The sequence below is a fragment of the Astatotilapia calliptera genome, chromosome 11 (assembly GCF_964374335.1).
Source record: "Astatotilapia calliptera chromosome 11, fAstCal68.1, whole genome shotgun sequence".
NCBI lineage: Eukaryota > Metazoa > Chordata > Actinopteri > Cichliformes > Cichlidae > Astatotilapia > Astatotilapia calliptera.
The window spans coordinates 26,382,912-26,403,160 of record NC_137432.1 but is presented as its reverse complement, the minus strand read 5'-3'; the positions used below and the strand labels follow the sequence as shown (position 1 = coordinate 26,403,160).

Below are 20,249 nucleotides of genomic sequence, written 5' to 3'. Positions count from 1 at the left end.
AACAAGTTAAAGTATTATTTTCACCACTGCTGAACTCATCTGCTCCCTGCCGAATAAAGTTCCCCATACTGTTTGCAAACGTTTTGAAAAGAACTCAACACACATTTAATTTGAAACAGTTTTTAATTGAAGACCGACACACAAGTGTTAATGTTTAGAGGTTACACACACTGTAGTAGCATATTTTATATCACAAAGTGTTGCTAAGCATGAACTTAGTATAGTGAATGACAGCCAGCATAGCAATTTAACTATCCCAACAATCCCAACAATCAGCAGTTTCATTTTGCATTTTAATCCAAAACATCAGCATCACCAAAAGCATTTGAAGCGCATTTAAGTGTATATTTCAAGAAATATTCCTATTACTCACAGAAATCAAATGAATCAAAGGCTAACAACAACTACAATATCATCCCCTAAAACCCAGAAGCAAGTGACTTTATAACAGTGAAGTTTCAAACTTAATCACCATCATCGCCTTTATTTCATTGAAGGGTTAAAAAAAATAAAGCTCTCAGTCCAATCCTTTGTTTTTGTCATGTGTTTTGTTTCTGTTTGGCCACATTAACTACGCTCAAAACACGAGGGTAGGGAGGTGCAGAGGGCCAGACAACTGTTGTGCAAAACAAACAGTGAAGGCAGTGAAGTAAAGGCAACTCCATGAACTCATAAACAAATCAATACGGCCTGAAATCTTCCATCAATGCAATGCAAGGTGAAAACAAAGAAAAAAGAAAGAAACAACAAAATACACCTATGAGTAGAGACGAGACAGAAAGCGTGAGTGTCTGTGTGTGGACCACAGGCTGATATTTCATCGCTCTGATATAAATAACCACATCCTTACTGTGGTTGTAAATCACAGCCTGAACGGCAGCCCGCATTAAGCTGTAATATCACCACCTATGTTGGTGGTGTCATATGTCACAGTCACTGTTAATTATTTATGAGACTATCATATCAGTAATATTAACACAGCAAGAACCTTTCGATCATGGCGATCATCTTCGATACAACATAGCGTGACATCCCAAATTCAGTTTACTTTTTCCTCCTTTGGTCGGTCACTAGCAAGGTGCCAAAAGATCAGTGGATTCGGTTTCCCTCAGCAAAGGCACTACGGCACAAAGTGTCATCCTTTGATCACTTCTTGGTTTCTGTCTTCTGCACGCCGTCAACACATTTCATCTTGACTGTCTTTTGCAGGCTGGTTTGCATGTTTTAAAGTTTAGGCATTTCACTCTAAATTGTGTTTCTGACATTGTGTTTTATCACACGCTTCGAACATTATGTCAGTGTCATTATTTTCATCTTTATACTTAAACTGATGTTTCATCTACTGGCAGATTTAATCTTTTAAACTTTTATTTGATGTTCTCGTTGCCCCTGATCGACTGATAAAGGCTTGTCGAGTTTCTCTTGCTTTTAAAAGTTTTTCATCATTGATTTTCAATTTTGCATCTTCACGTCAATAACCTTATCTTGGGTTGTTGACATGTGTATAGCTATTTTTCCTGGAACCAGAGCCATGGGCGAGCTATGGAGGCCGGGACCAAAAATAGGACATATTGCACCTTCAAACTTGTGTGTAAGTGTGACCAGGTGCTTCCCTAACCCTCCATCCCAAAATGACACCTCTCCCTTTTCTATATTAAGCTTGACTCGAATCTTTTCAGGTCGCTGCTGAAGCTGCAGCTCTTCACGCTTAGTCGTCATTACATTATACACCCCTTTGCTCAGTCCTAAGGCCCACACACCGCGGTTTGTTGCAACTGTAAACTTCTTTTTACGCTGCAATGACTCTCTGCACACTCCCACTATCCACTTGGGGTTGTCACCTACAAAGACATCCCATTTGTGTTTCCCGGAGGTGTAAGCTTCAGCACCTAGGACAAAGACGCAGGGATCAAAGCGCTGTGGGTTATCGGGGATGGTCAGCCGCTCTGAGCTTTCCTTCACACTGACCAGGTCTGAACTCAAAGACAGCCAAGGCGAGGCTGTGTTCGGGTTCAACAGCACTGGATCTGCACACACAGGGTGAGAAAAGCCAGAATGGGGGTCAAATTTCTTGTGAAGAGATATGCTAAATGTACTAAATGTAGGAAAGTCATGTACAATCTCCATGTACTGTTCTAGAGCTCAAGACTACAAACATCCACTATTAAGTGCTGGCAGGAAAAGACTAACTAGTATTAAAATGTACTGATTCCAAGGTTCAGTGGCATTTTTTTCTGTCTGAAATAAATAGACAGACTAGTTATTTTTGTATTCGGTCCTGAAATACTGTAGTATAGCCATCCTCAAGCTCAAGCTTAGTTTTCATGGAGGATCTGGATCACTGTCAAATGATAACAAATACATGATGAACAGCTCAGTCCATACAACACTGGTTTTCAGGCAATGACTGAAGTGCAATACTGATCTACATTCACAATTCTTATAATAAAGTTTAGCCTATCAGATGCACTCTAGTGCACGTGTGTCTTCTAAAATTTGTGTATATTTCGGGCAATAAAGGCAGTTCCACTGTTCCAAAATCCCACCGTGTAACGTACTCACAATATTTCACATGAGACTGCATTTTCTTCCATACGTTGAAGCCCAGACCACCAACGTGTTTGGCCACGTTCAAAAGGGATCCGTAGGGAATGCGAGGCTCTGAACGAGACCAGTGAGCTCTAGACAAGAGACGGCAATGTGGAAAGTTAATGAGAGACAGTTGTAACTTAGCAAAAGACAGCAGAGAGCTAAATAAAAGAAAAAACTGTAATGTGACGATTGTGCAAATATTTATCAAAAACATCATTGTAATGAATTTTTTAGATGTATTTAATCTATAACAGAGATTGTTTTTGCAAAGATTATTTCTGATTACAGCAAGTTTTGCAGGGACTTACTGTCTTTTTAAATTCTGGAAATTCTGAAACAAAAAAAGTGACCGAAATCAGTTTGATTCAAGTCATGTAAAGCGCTCGTGAGACACAAAACGACATTGTGATAACAGACTTTTGTTTTTGTTTTTTTTACCCGGAGGAGTGGTAGATCCTCATTGCCCATCTCCTTCTTAATTGTATCAATGAGCTCCTTCATAGCGACAACATCCTTTTCTGTGCTTTCAATCTGTTTCTGTATGCCAGCGATCTTCTCCCCCTCCTCATCAGACAGAGCTTTAAGACGCATCGCTTCTTCTGCGGTGAGCACATCGTGAAGCCTCTGAAACTCTGCTTTGATCTGCTTTTCTGCTTCTTCAGCCTGATACTGTATTAAGACAGAGCAGATTTGTACTGTACATTTGTGCTGTATGCCAGAAAAATATTAACGTGAAGCAGTGAAATTAATACCCCATAACCTATGGACAGAAATATGCTTTAAAAGCGTTGCAAATATGAACGATATGATCCACAAGCGTACAATTGTGTACAGTGATTTGTGTGTAACTTTTGTTTCATGTCACAGACTGAAATGGAGACATCTGGGCTTTCTCTCTGTATTTGTCTTTTTTTAATGTATTACCTTTTTTTTTTAATGAAAAAGTCTTTTCTTGTTCTCAATAGACAGAACCGTGCACGTGTGGTCAAATTGCTTTGTATTAGTGCGTGGATTGAAGCATGTATTTGTGAGTCCACAGAAGTTACACATGAATCACTGTACACAATTGTGTATCTTACTTTTTGCCTGTGGATAACATTGTACGTATTTGCGATGTTTCTGAGTCATATTCCTCTCTAATTTATTTAATCTGCACCGGATCAGTTTAACATAAGGGGGCAAAGTACTTTACAGATCGCCCCAGGAAGCCACGCTTTAGAAACTGAAGATGTCTGAATTCAAAATAACAGTCCTGCTGCTATTAATAACCAGCTTAATCACTATTCATGTAATAAGAACACCGTGAGACATGTCAGTCACCTTACCTTGATATAGGTCACTGCGTTTTTGAGATTGCGAGATGTTTTCTTGTACGAGTCCACTTTCTTTTCAAAAATGTGGACTCTCTCGCTCAGCTCCTTCTGCAAAAAAGCACAAAATGTTTTAGGCCAGTGACAAGGGTTACACACACAACACAAATATACACATGTTAGACAGATGACAGGATATCAAATTGTAAATGGTCTGGTACTTATAGGAGATACTTATATAGTGCCTTCTATTTAATATGAGCATTCAAAGTTCTTCCTACTATGTCTATCCATCTATCAGTATCTTGCTCAAGGATACTTCAACAGACTGTAGGATCTGGGGATTGACCCTTTCTGCTACCAGAGCCACTGCTGCCCAAAAGATTGTGCTTTAAAACAATTGTTGTAGGGGGATAGAGTTACCAGAGAGCTGTTACCAAAAAAGGGTGACAACATTTATTGCAGGCCAAGATATTCACAAGCATTCACTGTGGTGCTTCAGGTGGTTGTACAGACTGCAATAACAATCCTGTGAACAATTTTCTGTCTTTGATGGCAGATAACGGGCATCTGATATACTTCTTGATTATCTCCTTTTACAGAAGATCCAAAATTGCCACCGTTGCTGCTGATGACATTATATCAGAGCCTACATAGCTGATAGAAAGGACATTAACGCTAACTAAAAACGCATTTGTAATTTGAATCCACATTCAGTTTTTCTTTTTTTAGTCTGGCACTGGCCTTAAACCACGTTTGGTAAACTTACTGTTAACACCTTTACATAACATATTACTAAATGAGCAGTTGCAACTACAGTTTGTCAGCTTTTAAGAAATCTCAAACAAACCAGTTCCTGCTGGTGGAAACAGGATTGCATAGCACTTTTTTTCTTTCTCAAGAAGAATCTGACAAACTGGTTAGGGGAACTCTTACCTTGCACATGGGCGCCCCATCGCTCAGTGTGTACAGCCTGTGGGTGCTGTGCAGAGTGACGCAGTCCACGCACACCGGCTCCTCGTCCTTCTCGCAGTACAGCTCCAGGGGTTTCAGGTGCAGGTTGCAGACTGCGTCACTGGGCTGAATGGTTTTCGGTCGTTTGTTCGTCTGTTTAAGGAAGGACTCGCAGGTGCTATTGAGCGCACGATTGGCGATGGCCTTGTCTTTCTCACACTCCTCCCTGCAGACGGGACACTTTTTGCTGTACTTAAAATTTTCCTCCAGACACTGCCGACAGAAGCTGTGGGTGCAGGGCAGCAGCATCGGGTCCCGGAATATGCCCTGGCATACAGGGCAGGTCAGCTCCTGCTGGAGAGGTAAAGGCTCATCCTCTTCCATGTTGTCAGACATGGCTTCACAGGCCCGCTTCAATTTGCTTTCGCTTTCAAAAACAGCGAAAATCGACAAATAAAGGCAGACAGACACGTATCCACCCGCCTCCGTGGGTTAGGCGAAATCAACTGGCGAAATGTTGGTTAGATTAGAACAGAAAGCAAAAAATAACGAAGATTTACTATCATTGCGTTGACAAAGTTCAACAACTTCTTCCCGCAACTCCTTTTCCGTGTTTGTGATACAGGAAGCAGATCTACTCACTGTTTTTTGAAGCACTGCCCTCTAGTGGTCCTGGAGGGAACAATAAATATCTGGTGGGGAGCAGGATGAGCTGATCCCAACAAACCCAATATAGGACAAAGAGTTTGTTTGTGGGAAAATGAGGGACACGCTTCTAGTGCTGAAAAGGATGTGAAGAAATTTATTTTTTCTGAAATTTGACATTCAAAAATTCCATAATAGAATAGAATAGAATAGAATGCCTTTATTGTCACTATACAGTTGTACAATGAGATATAGAGCATCTCCTACTCGGACTAAACATGCTGGGGGGGGGGATACAGTTCTGCAGCATTATGTACATATGGACAGTATTAACATAGGGAAAAAACCATATATATATATAATGTACAATATACAGGTAATATGTAAGTAATATGTAATAAATAGCGTTATGTATATACAGTTGAGTATTGCACATGGAATTGGTATAAATAGTATAAATAGTGTTTTGTATATACAGTTGAGTTGTTGCACGTAGAATTGGTATTGCACAGTGGTGGTCCATATAGAGGAAGTGGGAAGTGGGGGGCTGTGTTATCTGTGCATGTGTGAGTTCAGGGTGGTTATCGCTTTGGGGAAGAAACTGTTTTTGGTGCAGCTGCCGTAACATACCGTGATGCAGTAGGTTAGCAGGCTCTCAATGGACGAGCGGTAGAAGGTCAGCAGCAGGTTGGAGTTCAGCTTGTACTTCCTGAGGACTCTCAGGAAGTGCAGCCGCTGTTGAGCCTTCTTGATGACCACTGAGATGTTTCCTGTCCAGGAGATGTCAGCAGAGATGAGGACACCAAGGAACCGGAAAGTGTGGACCCTCTCCACACACTCCCCGTTGATGTAGAGGGGGCCAAGTCAGTGCTGTGTCTCCTGAAGTCAACAATGAGCTCTTTGGTTTTCTTAGTGTTCAGTGCCAGGTTGTTTTTTGAACACCATGCTGCCAGCTTCAGGACTTCCTCTCTGTACTCTGCCTTGTCTCCCTTCGAGATGAGTCCGACTACCGTGGTGTCATCAGCAAACTTGATGATGAGAGTGTTGTTGTGGGTCGAACTGCAGTCGTGGGTGTAGAGAGAACACAAGAGGGGGCTCAGCACACAGCCCTGTGGGGAGCCGGTGCTCAGTGTGCGAGTGGAGGAGAGATGAGGGCCGAGTCTTACAGTCTGGGGCCGGTTTGTGAGGAAATCCTTTATCCAGGCACATGTGAGAGGAGGGAGGCCAAGAGTGACCAGTTTGGTGATGAGGATGTCCGGGATGATTGTATTAAAGGCTGAGCTGTAGTTCACAAAGAGCATTCGGACGTAGCTTTGCCGCTGCTCTACTGTAGGTGACTCAGCACAGCGTGGAGGGCTGTGGCGATGGCGTCTTCTGTGGATCTGTTTGCACGGTATGCAAACTGGTGGGGGTCGAATTCTGGGGGGAGGTAATCCTTGATGTGCTGAAGGACTAGTCTCTCAAAGCATTTCATGATTACCGGTGTGAGGGCCACAGGGCGGTAATCATTCAGGCTGGAGATGGGAGACTTCTTCGGCACTGGGATGATTGTGGCTGATTTTAGACAGGATGGGATGGCTGCCTGATCCAGTGAGAGGTTGAAGAGTCTGGTGAAGATGAGGGTGAGCTGGTGTGCGCATGCTCTTAGTACCTTGCTAGGTACTCCATCTGCACCGGCCGCCTTCCTGGGGTTCACTTTTAGGAGCACACGTCTGACATCGTGCTCCGTTACAGTGAGTGGAGCGGTGCAGGAACCAGGTGAGGATGAGGATGGGAGCAGGGCTGAAGCAGATGAGTGTTGCTGTTGTGGTGTTTCAAAGCGGGCGAAGAAGCTGTTTATTTCCTCTGCCAGCTGCCCATTCGGGTTTTCTGTTTTCGCAGTGCTGCCTCTGTGGTTGATGATGTCTTGCATTCCCTGCCACACCTCTCGTGTGTTGTTGCTGGACAGGTGGGACTCGATGTTCCTTTTGTGGTCTGAAACAGACCAGCGATTAAAGGAACATGAGGCTTCTTCTTTTCCTTCGATCATAGTTTTACTTTCATGCATTCTCCATTTTGTCCCAGTAACATTTATATGAGCTCCTTACTGTTATTTCAGTTCAGGTTTCAGAGATGGTGCCATCCATCCATCTGCTAGCACATTTCTTTCAGAGCGACAGCTTTCTCATGACACTGACAGATAGGTGTCACCACAGGGGAAAACCCTGTGCCAGGTACTGTCAGCAAGTTTCACCCACTGGATGTTTGCAATTCTTGTGGCTGTCTTTCTTTCTCTTTGTGGTTATTTTTTTTTTAAAGCCTATTCCAAAGAAATCTGCACAACCTTTGAAATCTGCAGTGACAAACATTTTTCCACTTTGCTGCAGCGTGGAAACTAAATAACACTTTAGCCTGCAGGAGACCCACAGTGAAACGTTTTGGTGCTTTTGCAGGCAGATTTTAGAAAACTATCTTCCCTTACGGTGGGTGTTGATTTTCAAAAATTAAAGGTAATCAAAATGTAGAACATTTTTTCAGTATGGGGAGAGCAAAGGACAAAAATGTGTTGCGGTCCCATATAAAACAGAAGGTGTTTTCACCCCAGTGAAAGGAGAAATGAAACCTATGAACCACGGCATAGATTTATAAAAAGGCATGCCCACTATGCATTTCCCAAATGAATGACAGTTTTTGTACATTTAGGCCGCTTGAGGCTGTCACAATGAATAAATATTATTTGAGATGGTTTTATTACTTTTTGTGTTTCCTTTACTTTTGCCTCATATTTTGATGTACATCATGGAGTACCAACACATCTCCCTGGAAGCTCAGATAACACAGCAGCTGTCATTGTGCAGTAGAAATAACTTAAGGTGACTTAACCAATTCTTAAACCAGGCAAGCATAATCTATGAAGATACATAACTGCAGCACACAAGCACATTGTTTTTGTATATTTTCTCTTTATTTTTACTTGCCAGTGAAGAATCTAAAACATTTTCCTGTTTGCTGCTCAGAGTTTATAAAAGAGCTGGAGCAGGATTTTGCACTTAATCTGGTTTCCTCTGTTTATCTTACTTTATTAAACAGTCTTTGCGTTATTTGGAACATCAATCCTTTAGTCACTGATGCAATCATACAGTAGATTTGTTTTACAAAACACTGTTCTGAGAGATGATAGCGGGGTATCCAACAGATGGCACTGCAGCACTACTGCGTGACGTACTCTGAGTGGTGATTGTTAAAGAGTGGTTCCCCAAAGGTGTGCCCCTTGAAATGTGGCTTCAACCATAAATTGTCGTTGCAACTGACCATAAACCTTTCTTTCTTCAGCTGGTCCCCTTAGGGGTTGCTACATCCATGAATCTTCTCTGTGGTCTTCCTCTTTTCCTCCTGCCTGGCAGCTCCATATTTAAGATAATTTTCCCAATATATCCACTATTCCTCCTCTGCACAAGTTCAAATCATCTCAGTCTTGCTTTTCTTACTTTGTCTCCAAAATGCTTAAAAGGAGTTGTCAACTCCAGCTCTGCCTCCTTTCTGTTTTATGTGTGCCATCATCTCCAAACCATCACCAACATCTTGTAAACTTTCCCTTTAACTGCAGTTGCATTTACCATTAGTGCACATCAAAGGCCCTCACTGGTGTCGATGAGGAAAACAAAAATCTGCGAGGGTGGTGGTGGTGGTGGTGGTGGGGGACTGCTTTTGTTTTAAAGCAAAACACAAGCAGCCAACACAATCTACTAACTACAGAGTTTTTAGCTTGGCCATAGTTTCAGCCTAAATGCCTCCACTGTGGGGAGAAGTTGGCTGACATGGTGCCAAGCAAGCTGAAAAGGAAACCTAACCCATCCTTTCTGAGAGAAACTTGGCTTCTCAAAGGAAAGGCTTGAGCTGAACAAAAGCTTTCACTTTATCTGATTTTTACTACATTTCCATCATGGTGAAATGAATATTCCTGCATTATCCACTGGAAATTTGAATAAAAATAACAAGGAGAGTTTTTCCAATGAAAACATCTTTGACTTTTATTAATGTGTGTTTTCTCTCTTTGTCAGTAAATGAATTAAACTCAGCCTTTAACATCTGTTTGCGACAAAGAGACCGTTACCAGAAATGTAGAAAATTTGATGATGGAGTGATGATGATGGTGTTGCTTTAAGAAAAGTGTTTACAGTTAAGAGAAGAACTGATGACACTGTTCTTCTGTGGGTAAGATATGTTTTTTTGTTTTTGGCAGGTGTGAATAATCCAGTTTAACCTTTAGTGTGTTTTTGCCTCAAAATACTTGAAAACCACTGAGCACGGTAAAGTTACCAAACTCAGAGACACTGTGAATTCTGCAACAACAAGTAAAAGAAAACAAATAAAAGAGAAAAATTCCTTTTAGAAGGACAGTGACAGCGTGTGGAAAATGTGTGGTTTGGTTTGTATGTGTGTCTTTTGAACAATCTTGGTAACGTTTTAAAAAGGAACCAAAACAGTGAAGCTCCCAGTAGCAACAATTCAGTGCAAGTTTGGTATTTTGGACAACAAACTGTAAAGAGGCTTCAGAAAGTCCTCATTTAACCAACCAACAAACAAACATGCATTTGCTGTGAAACTAATGCTCTTTTTCTGACAACCTCAACATTAAAAAATACTTTTTACTGTTAATAAAGCTGTGAACAGATGGCAGAACCCGAATGCAGTGGAAAATTACATTATTTTACAAAAGCATAACCAAATCACTGTGTCTGGACTGGACTCCATCTAGAGTTGACCATTTGGCTAAAATGGGAAATAAAGCAAGAAGGGCCTGAGTCAGGGAGGTGATCAAGAGCCCAACGCATCGCTGTAATAGAGGTTCAGTATTTCTCTGCTTCCTCTGGCAATCAGCTACTTGGAGACCGTGGTGAGGGTTTGACTTAAATGTAAAGTGAGCGCATAAGGAAAAAATCCCCTGGACTAGCACCATCCTCGAGCCTTAGCACTGTAGTATGGCAGCGCTTCTCGGCAGAGGCACAGGGAGGCTGCCCAGAACTAAAGAAAAGATGAATGTAGTCCCACACAGAGGTACTCAAAGAAAACCTTTCCCACAGTGCATGTGATCTGAGAATAGGGCAATGGTTTAGCTTTATATAATAAGGTTTCCACCCCCCAGAGTATCTGTGAAGAGTCCAGTTCACACATTTCTGACAGGGCTCGAGAGCATGCACCACACTGAGTGGGGATAAACTGCACAAATCTACGTGTGCATTTCTGAGATATGCGAATTTAAAGGTCTTAAGTTTTTATTAAGTGAGCAATTTCATATTTTGACTTTTAATCAATTCTATAAAAAAAAAAAATATTCTCATTGTTATTTATGGTTCATGAATTTTAGGCCATTTATGCAAGTCATTTGAGACATTTAGAAACTGTAAGACAAGTTATGCAGAAAGTGAAAGAGTCCGAGCACTTTCTGATGCAACTTCAGAAAGTGTTTTGTTTGCTGTATGTTATATTAAGCCACTGTAACCAGGGGCTACTGGGCTTAGTCATACAGACTTTATTAATACCCCAATGCATACTGTGATGGAAAATTTTACGATTCTCTTTTTCCCTGTGTAAAGCTGAACCTACTCAGTGAGAAGCTCCCTACAGTCTTATTCTTTCTCAGCGTGATCTTTCAGATATACCACATGTTGAGCTGTAAAGTATCTTTTGCACACTGACTTTATACTGTGATCATGGCAGATAGACACATAATCTAGACTTACGATACCTCTTTGTATAGCATGCATAATCCTGTCATGTATGCATGACAGGATTATGCATGCTGTGCTGTTGGCTGATCCCTTTGCAAAGTAAATTCAAACTCAAACTGACTGTTTGAGGTTTATTTCAGATTTCCATAACAAGCTTCAGCATTGACGCCTTGGTTGATTGAATGAGGGGTGTGAGATGGACAGAGACAGATCATACTGGAATAATCTATTTTTTTTAGCTTTACCTTCCATAGTTGAGACACAAAAAGGCCAAACAGTGTAGACCCTAGATGTATTCCCATTGTGTATCCAGAAATGTTGTTCTCAGAGGTCAGATATGTGAAATAAATTGTGATAATTCTTTGGGGAAAAGACAACAAACAAACAAAACCCCCGCACAAAAACTGATTGCCCGCTTTTGGTCTAGAGATTTGTCATCACAAGGCTGAGTAAATTCAGTGCTCAGGGAACAAAGAGTACTTTCTCAATGGGAAAGTAAATTGAGGACAAGGGTTTTCCGAACGTTTAAGTCTGTTGTGACTGTTTTGCCTGGTTGTAGCGAAAGACAGTTTGGATTTGAGGTGACATTGATAGAAATTAATGTGCCAGATAGATACAATTAAGCATTTGTGAGCATGGGGATAGGTCTGGTAAAGAAAATCCCACTGAAGACTGAAGAGGTGGATGCTGTTTATATGAGGGGAAAATATGGTGATGGTGCTATAAGTGTTACGTATGTTTGGGTAAAAAACTTTGGGGCTCCACAGAGAGGAACACTCAGCATGAGCTAATTTATTTGGAAGGAAAAAAATAGATCATAGAATAAAGAAGAAAAGAAACTGAAAAGACATTACATCTGTGGAAATATGAAGCAGAATGCTGGAACAGAGGGAAAGGAGAAGCTCAAGAGAAAAGTCTTGACTCATCACTTGCAAAAGGTCCTAGCAAATTTCCTACATAAACATCAAGATTGTGATTGAGGCGATGATGAGATCGGGGCAGGGCATTGAGAGAGGGCATACAGGGAGGCCATAGCAGCCATGTAATGCAAGACACCATCTCGTTCACACTGAGAATACCATCAGAACCCAGCAGAAGAAGAAAAAAGGAGAAAATGGACAAAGTGCTCCACCTGATGATCCAAACCCTGTACCGATCAGTTCAAGCTACAGCCTCTTTGCCAGAACTCCAGAGGATGAGGATGATATGACCTGTTTCAAGTGCTATCAGAAGGAATGCCTCAACCGGGACAGCATTGCCACAAGAAATGACAACGAGAGACGTGCAACTATTCTGACTCATCTGATACCTGAAGTTGACGGTACCACGCCTTTGGCACATGCACATGATAGTATACCAGCCTGAGCTCACACTTGAGTAACTCCTTCACAAGTTAGTGGCAACTAAGTTCACCCTATCAGTGTGTGGGAGTAAGTTGAGAGAGAACATTTTACTTTATCACTTGATGAACTGGAGAAAATCTAACTTTTAAACAGGCAATTTTACTGTCTGTCTGTTTTTAAACAACTTTTTTAGACTGTTATCTAAAGTGTTGTTTGTCATTTTTGAAAGCCCTCAGAGTAGTTAAACCTGAAGGGTTTGAGCCTAAATCTCACAGTGTCAGTCCTGATTGGCTGGTATTAATAAAAACTCTCATAATTTGAAAAGACCAAAAGTAGTTTCCAACTTTTAGCGCTGACTGAATATGTGGTGAAATAATAGGAACTGGGAATGCACACTATATAGACAGCAAGGTTTTTAACATGAATTAAAACTAGATGTGAAATATTTAGTTTTTTCAGTCAATTAAGGAAAAAACATGAAAAATAGATTCTGAGGGGAAAAATTATAACTCCTGAAATTATTTTGTTTGTTTGGAAAACTAAAATAAACCAAAAAATAAAGAGAAAAACTTCTTACTTTTAGCACTCCCCAGTTTGGAAATATTTGATATCACATTCTGCCTCATGAGGCTTTGATGCACATGCTTATTGAGACTTTAGAAATCTGTTGTGGCCGTGAAGCAGCCACACAGCTTAATGCACCAAATCTGATCCTTATGTCCTGCTCTCAAAGCACGGCAGTGACAGATGAGAGGATTTTGGCCCTTTTGGTCAAATATAGAACAAACATCACTGCAAACACTGCAATTTTATAAAATCCTGCCAATCTGCTGCCTGCTGCTCGGGAAGAGGAAAACAGCTCAACCTGACCTTTCAGCGCCTTGTATTTCCTGCCTGGGATGCCCCAGAGCTGAGCGTGCAGCTTGCACATAGAACACCTCCTCCCACTATTCACTGTGAAAATGATACTTTGAGACATTGCTAAACTTTGTCTTCCGTGTAATCCCAAGTTCACAGACAGGTGAAGGATGCCTTCCTCAATTAGGCTGAAGCCTGACTATCAGTAAGAGCAGACAGCAAGAGTAATGTGCTGTGCTCTACCAAACACCAGGTTATGGAGGAGTTCCTCAACTTAGCTTTGTTACTCTGCTCACAATAGAGTAGTAAAGTGTGATGGACTGATTTTCCTGTGTGCACCATGGAAGAACTAAGTGATTAATGCTCAGAAGAGGCTTATCTGTCCCACCAAACCAGTTTTAACTGTTTGGTCATTACAACTCTTTTTGTCTGTTGTCTAGTACTGTGTCTTAGACTGATGGTACTAAGGTTTAATGATTGTTCCCTGACAGCCAGCCCAGATGGTTCATATGATCATGGACAATCACGTAGGGTGTATGGCACTGATTTGATGGTAACTGTAATGTTGGGCGTTTTTAAGGGTGCAGCTTTAAAACCACACATTTAGCAATGAGATTCATTAATAATTCACTTCTGAATACATCATGACTGTGACAGGGTGGTGGATTTTGCACGCTTCCATCTGCAAAATAAACTGTACATATTTGTTGTGACATCAGCACTGTTGTTGAGCTCTGTTTTACTTAACTACAGCTGAAAGGGTGAATATATTTTTTGAGACTGAATGTCACACAGGAAATCCACAGAGGTGCTGTGAGTTCCTTCTGTTTACAAGTTGAACCTGCACAAGTGACATTTTTTTGTTGTTGTTGCTGTTTGTTTTGCCATCACTCAGGGATTTAAAATCAAGTACTGTTTTAATAGTTTATTCTGGGTGCATTATATAATGGTAGCAGTTTCGCAAAAACAAAACAAAGTAGCATTCACACCTATGACGAATTATATCCGAGGAAGTCTTTTCATCGTTAAATGTAAGTTGTATAGAGTGCGAGTGTGTACCTAAGCCTGTCCCCTTACCAATGAAGTGTCGAAACAAGCACGCTATCAAATAGATTTCCCAATATGAACTATGTCTTTCCTTCCCGACCCTTCTGTCAATCATAGATAGTCATGCATTACAACGGAAACCTTTTTCAGCAAGTGGCACAGGTTAGTGGCACACTAACCTACAATGTGGTCAAATTAACCGCCTAAGCAAAAGGAAGAGGTGGTTCAAGTTGAAGCCATTCTGCAAATGTTCAAACAGTTGCTAAAGAAAAATCTTGCCAAGAGGCTTATTCATCTTCTGTGAATCTTATCTTACATCCAATCACACCATCAACATCACACGAAGCCGATGGTATTACATCAGTGAGCAGATGTGATTGAACCTGTAAACTGGAACTGTGATTCCTATGTGCTATAGGAAATGATTCACTACTGCTAAAACTTAGCAATGCAAAAACGATTTTAGGAATTAAAACTGCCAGTTTTCTTCTCTCAGTTCCTCAAACTGCCCAAAACAACATCTCAATGGTTTCACTGTAGCTTAAAAAAAACAAACCTCAGTTTAGAAGCACAGATTTTATGGTGAACAAACAAGTTTTAATTAGTTTCTTAGAGACAAAAAAGTAGTATTCGTGTGTTTATATTATATATTTTTGTTTGTATCAGAATGTTGTCATGTTATGTTAGATTTGAATGACTTGTGTTTAAATCCCACTGTTTCCAGCGTGCTGCATCCCACTGCAGAATGAACCAAAAAGCCAGACATGCATGCTGCTTTGTAAAATGTATAATCTGGGTCACAACAGAACTGTTTTCTAGCTGTGCTTTTCTCTCTTTCTCTGACAGGTACCTACATTTCCATTTGCCTCTAAGATGAATTGCATAAGAGCTGCACAACCAGCCGAGGAAAGGTGTGAAAAACAACAGGAACACGATCTGAAGCTTTTGTAAATGGTAAGGGGAAACAGACATTTGAAACCAAGTTCTGTCACAGGTGTCATCTTTGCATGTTTGGTGGCTGCGTACAAAGCATGAGCAATACAGTGAAAAAAAAAAGGTGTGAGAAATATCTTGAGGTTTTGGGGGAAGGTAACTAAATCTTTGAAATGCTGATCTTGAAAATGATATAAAGTGAGATTTAACACTGATATGAGTGTCATAAAACGCTATCTTTTTTTTTTGGTTTGTTAAGACATGCCAGGAGCTTATCTATCAACATGTAGCTGTTCATTCATAATTTCAGTTTGTTTTTTTCATTCATTTTGACGAGACTGTGTAGTCCAGGAGCTTTATATGAATGGTGTGAATTGCTGCTGTGTCTCTGGGCATACATTCTGCACCAATATTCTTCACTACTACTGTTCTAATAAAACCAGAGTGTGATTTGTTTGTGTAAACAGACATGTAAGACAAAAAGATGCACAGCATGACTACACTATTATTTCACTGCACGTTCAGTCAGTTTTATGTTCTCTGCATAGAGTCTGCTTTTGAAAAATATGATAGTAACATAAATTAGACCTATAAAAGGGTGCTGTAGGGCAGTGGTTAGCACTGTCACCTCACTGCACGAAGGTTTCTGGTTTGAACATCAGTGGTCTCCAAAGGCATTTCTATGTGTGCATATCTTCCGTTGCCACTTTAGAGAACTTTTTCTTTTCTAAATTAGAAATAAGTGTGAATGTGTCGCCCTGACATGAGTAACAAGAAGAGTGCATTTACAACAATATTTGTGTTGTAATTTCTTGCTGTGAAAACTGTTTTAAAATTTGGATTTCATGTATGTTGTTTATTTTATATGCATTTCTTGTCCTTATTGCAGTTTTTCTTGATTGCTTGAGCACATTTTAGAATTGTTTTTAAGTTTTCAGGCCTGAAGCAAACAAATGCAACAAAACACTGGTGCACAATTCAGTTAAAGCAATACAGAAACGTATATTTGATCAACTTTTATGACACTGTCTTTCAATTTTGTGGCAAAACTAAATGGATGTATGCAAAGTCCATTACTTGTGTGCTATGACATTGTCATCTAATCTAAATTTGCAGTTTATAAATTTAACATATTCCAGAGAGCGTTTTACAGCTTTCAACTGATGTGTGAGGACATGTGCACATGCATGAATAATACATAACAAGTTAAACACTGCAAAATATACAAATAAGACAATCAGACACTACTCACTGAAATAAATCTGGTCAAACTGCATGATGATGGTTGATCTTTGGTGGTGACAGAGAGCTTAAGCTCATGTCTACCCCCCCAAAAAAAGCTTAAAAAAAAGAACCCCATCAACATTTGTGATCAGTGGCCAGAAACAATGTGCCCGAGCTTGTCCAGGATCAGAGCATATTTGCATGTAATATATGTCAAATACATATGACAAATTCAGCACTCAACACAATGCATTTCTTTTAAATCGTGTGTTTCTCTTAAATGGCAACAAATTCTGAAACACAACTTCCAAACCAAATGAAACTGATGAGTGTTTTCATTTTTAGTCTCTGATTTCACAGAAACGTTCACGGAAAGTGCGACTACGTTACTCACACAGTGACCCCGAAAGTGTTTTTACGTATTCATATCTCCACATTGGTGTAAAGGCCCTTTACTACTACTTTAACATAAACAGAAGGGCGACAAGGAGAAAGAAAATTTTACAATTTTTTTGAGAATTTATAAATATGTTAAGTTGTTTCTATTGTAGGCTTGTTTCAGACATCTGAAACACATAGTTTAACATTTTAAGTTTGTTAATTGTTTTTTTTTTAATTAAAGGATAAAACTTTATTCTTAGCGTCTCGGAAAAAAGAGGAAATAAAAAATAAAACTTTTTAAAAGTAAGACGTTTCTTAAAACTGTCTTAGCAATTATTTCATTAAATTTCTGTAAATCATCAGACTTCTTATTTACAGCTTATGAGAGTTTTCATACTGTCATAACGTACCCTGTGAGGTGGAGGAGGGTTTTTTTTTTGGTTTGTGTGCCTGAGCCTTTGTCTTATGTCAGCTTCCTTTGTAGTAGCTTTAGATGCTTTTATCGGGACTGCTAGAGGTAGAGCTCTTTTTCGCAGGGCAGATTTATGTGATCTACAATATCAGAGACTCCTAGTTTGGTATGTTTTTTATTTTATGCTGTTTTCAATCAGGCTATACTAGTTAAATTTCATGCATTTGTCATTCCTTGTTGTAAAATTTCAGTTGTGCTTACATAAGAGTACACACATTACATTGAACATTTAAACTGCACTCTCCCCTCTCTGCACAAATGCATGCAGTTAAGTATGTAATTAAGAAATAATTAAAATCGGTTTGTATTGAAAACAATGCAAACGATGAATTCTGCATAAAAATTCAATTTGCGTATGATTGAATTTTGATGTTTGCATTGCTTTCATTGTGCTCATTTGTTTTTCTGTTTGTACGCACACCTTTAGCTCACAGTGACAGACCACAGCATATTAAACTCTGATGTGGTGTGAAGTGTTATAGTTTGCTATTATATTTTTGTCACTGAGTAAGTTTCCAGGTTTTGTAAAGATGAGATGTGATAGAGCTCTTTTGAATCCTTTACTTTTATGTTTATTGATATAATAAATTCCATTTATTAAAAAAAATATCACAAAACTTGTATATATGTATGTATGTTCATGTGGTGTTACTCTGTCCTTACAGTTATGACATTATTTACAAAACACGGTGTTTTTTACCTGCTTATAATGTGATCATCAAGAATATCTAAATGACCAAATTAAATGCTAGATAGATAGATAGATAGATAGATAGATAGATAGATAGATAGATAGATAGATAGATAGATAGATAGATAGATAGATAGATAGATAGATAGATAGATAGATAGATAGATAGATAGATAGATGATAGATAGCACCACCATGTGGTAGAAAACATTTGTGCTGAAACCAAATTAACGGCCTTTTCTCTGTCTGTCCACAGATGATGGAAGATGAAAAGATTACAGTGACAGGGGAGGACCTTGACTGGTCTGATTTCTATGAAAACTATAACTATTCAGACTCGAATGGCTCTTATGAAGGGGGTGATATTTGCGACCTGACTGAGAATGTGAATTTTGAAGCTGTGTTCATACCAGTTCTGTACTCTGTGGTGTTTGTTGTTGGTCTACTTGGGAACGGATTGCTGTTGGGAATACTGGCTCGGAGTAGGAAGACCTGGAGCGTAACAGATACCTTCATCCTCCATCTGGGAGTGGCAGATATCCTGATGCTGGTGACGCTGCCCATCTGGGCAGTACAGTATGCCCAAAGTGATGGATGGACTTTTGGTACTCCCCTGTGCAAGATCGCTGGAAGTGTTTTTACAGTAAGTATTGTGCTGAAGTAAAGATGCAGTGAAAAAATCTGTACTTTCAATTAATTTAGCAGAGGTTTCAAAATATGTCTTGCTCATCTCTCATTGATTTCTTTAGATTAACTTCTACAGTGGGATCCTTCTCCTGGCCTGCATCAGTCTGGACCGCTACCTGTCCATCGTCCATGCTACACAGATGTACTCAAGGAAGAAGCCTTGGGTTGTTCAGGCCAGCTGCCTGATGGTGTGGTGCTTTTCCCTGCTTCTCTCTATCATTGACTGGATCTTTTTAGAAGATGTGTTTGATGATAGACGAGGCAGAAGAGAGTGTGTTCCCAATTATTACAAATTTGGTGAGAAGGCTGTATATAATTGGAGGTTGGCATCACGCATGATTTATCTCATAGTGGGCTTTGTACTTCCTTCTGGTGTAATGATTTTCTGCTACTCCCGCATCTTGGATCAGCTGAGGTGTGGTGCCCAGAGCCTTCAAAAGCAGAGAGCTTTTAAAGTTATTGTGGCTGTGGTGGTGGTTTTCTTTATCTGCTGGACTCCGTACAACTTCACACTCTTAGTGGAAACAATTCATTTTGACAACAAAACAGAAACTTGTTCAGGCACAACATCTCTGGAGAAAATTAAGACAGTGACCACCTGTGTGGGTTTCATTCACTGCTGCCTCAATCCCATCCTGTATGCTTTTGTGGGTGTGAAGTTCCGCCGTCAGCTCATGAGCATCCTCAGGTCTCTGGGCTGCAAAGTGGCAAGTGCAAAAATCCAGTCTTTTGTCAGCAACAGGAGAAGCTCCATGTGGTCCGAGTCTGCTGAAACTTCCCACTCGCTTGCTATCTGAGAAAGACAAAAACAACAAATCTGACTGACCTAAACAAACATGGAGACAAATACATGAACATCAGCACATACAACTTGTGTTTGTATATTTTTTGTGTTACATTACCTGAAATCAGCACTGGTTGTTTGCTACAGTTCTTAGTGCACCAGTAGTTGAATGTGACAGGACAGAAATAACTCACACCTGCATTTGTTGGCAGTGTATGAGATTTCCTTTCTCTGTTTTCTGGGCAGTATTGTAATAGAAATAAGTTATGACAGCACGAGAATTATTAACGTAAAGAGCTACTATTTTATCTTAAAATGTTTTGAACAGAATGTATTTTATGCGACATTTGCTTTTGTATATTGATTAATGTTTTATGTGTAAAATGTTCAAATGCACAATAAATCTTTATTATCATAATAAAGTCTGTTTTCAATATTAGGACCAACAGGTTTATTAAAGGAATATTGGATGTATTTTCACTGAAGTAAACTTACTTATTGTTACAACTTTGGAAGGAGTTTTGGAAACATATCAAAACTACAAGACAGTTCATCAGACAGTGTGTACAGTCCTTTGATGAGGTGAACTGGTCTCCGGGTTCCAGTTTCTATTTGAG

At 39.9% G+C, this 20,249-nt stretch overlaps 2 protein-coding genes across 5 annotated transcripts; one reads left to right on the top strand and one right to left on the bottom strand.

Moving 5' to 3' along the window:
- Positions 1-104: 104 nt before the first annotated feature.
- On the bottom strand, positions 105-5,489 carry trim35-28 (tripartite motif containing 35-28). Its single transcript, XM_026185588.2, has 6 exons — positions 4,839-5,489; positions 3,918-4,013; positions 3,031-3,261; positions 2,901-2,923; positions 2,563-2,681; positions 105-2,027 (listed from the first exon to the last, which is right to left on the bottom strand). The coding sequence occupies exons 1-6, from the start codon at positions 5,250-5,252 to the stop codon at positions 1,453-1,455; spliced, it is 1,458 nt and encodes a 485-aa protein (XP_026041373.1). The 5' UTR covers positions 5,253-5,489; the 3' UTR covers positions 105-1,452.
- Positions 5,490-12,103: 6,614 nt separating this feature from the next.
- Positions 12,104-20,089, top strand: LOC113031996 (C-X-C chemokine receptor type 3-like). Of its 4 annotated transcripts, none has more exons than XM_026184606.2 (4): positions 12,104-12,533; positions 15,307-15,414; positions 18,418-18,804; positions 18,911-20,089. In XM_026184606.2, exons 2-4 carry the CDS (start codon positions 15,412-15,414, stop codon positions 19,643-19,645), a joined length of 1,125 nt encoding a protein of 374 aa, XP_026040391.2. In that variant the 5' UTR covers positions 12,104-12,533; positions 15,307-15,411; the 3' UTR covers positions 19,646-20,089. The 4 variants fall into 4 exon arrangements, with proteins under 4 accessions (XP_026040391.2, XP_026040392.2, XP_080164149.1 ...); XM_026184607.2 differs by having other exon boundaries at positions 12,104-12,604; XM_080308023.1 differs by having other exon boundaries at positions 12,104-12,642.
- Positions 20,090-20,249: the final 160 nt, after the last annotated feature.

Excerpts from the sequence above, each read along its gene's own strand:
- trim35-28 (XM_026185588.2), bottom strand. The coding sequence starts at position 5,252 with ATGTCTGACAACATGGAAGAGGATGAGCCTTTACCTCTCCAGCAGGAG. Across the intron at positions 3,262-3,917 it reads ACGCAGTGACCTATATCAAG|TATCAGGCTGAAGAAGCAGA; the intron begins GTAAGGTGACTG and ends GTCTTAATACAG. Across the intron at positions 2,924-3,030 it reads AGGATCTACCACTCCTCCGG|AATTTCCAGAATTTAAAAAG; the intron begins GTAAAAAAAACA and ends TTTTTGTTTCAG.
- LOC113031996 (XM_026184606.2), top strand. Across the intron at positions 18,805-18,910 it reads TCGCTGGAAGTGTTTTTACA|ATTAACTTCTACAGTGGGAT; the intron begins GTAAGTATTGTG and ends TGATTTCTTTAG.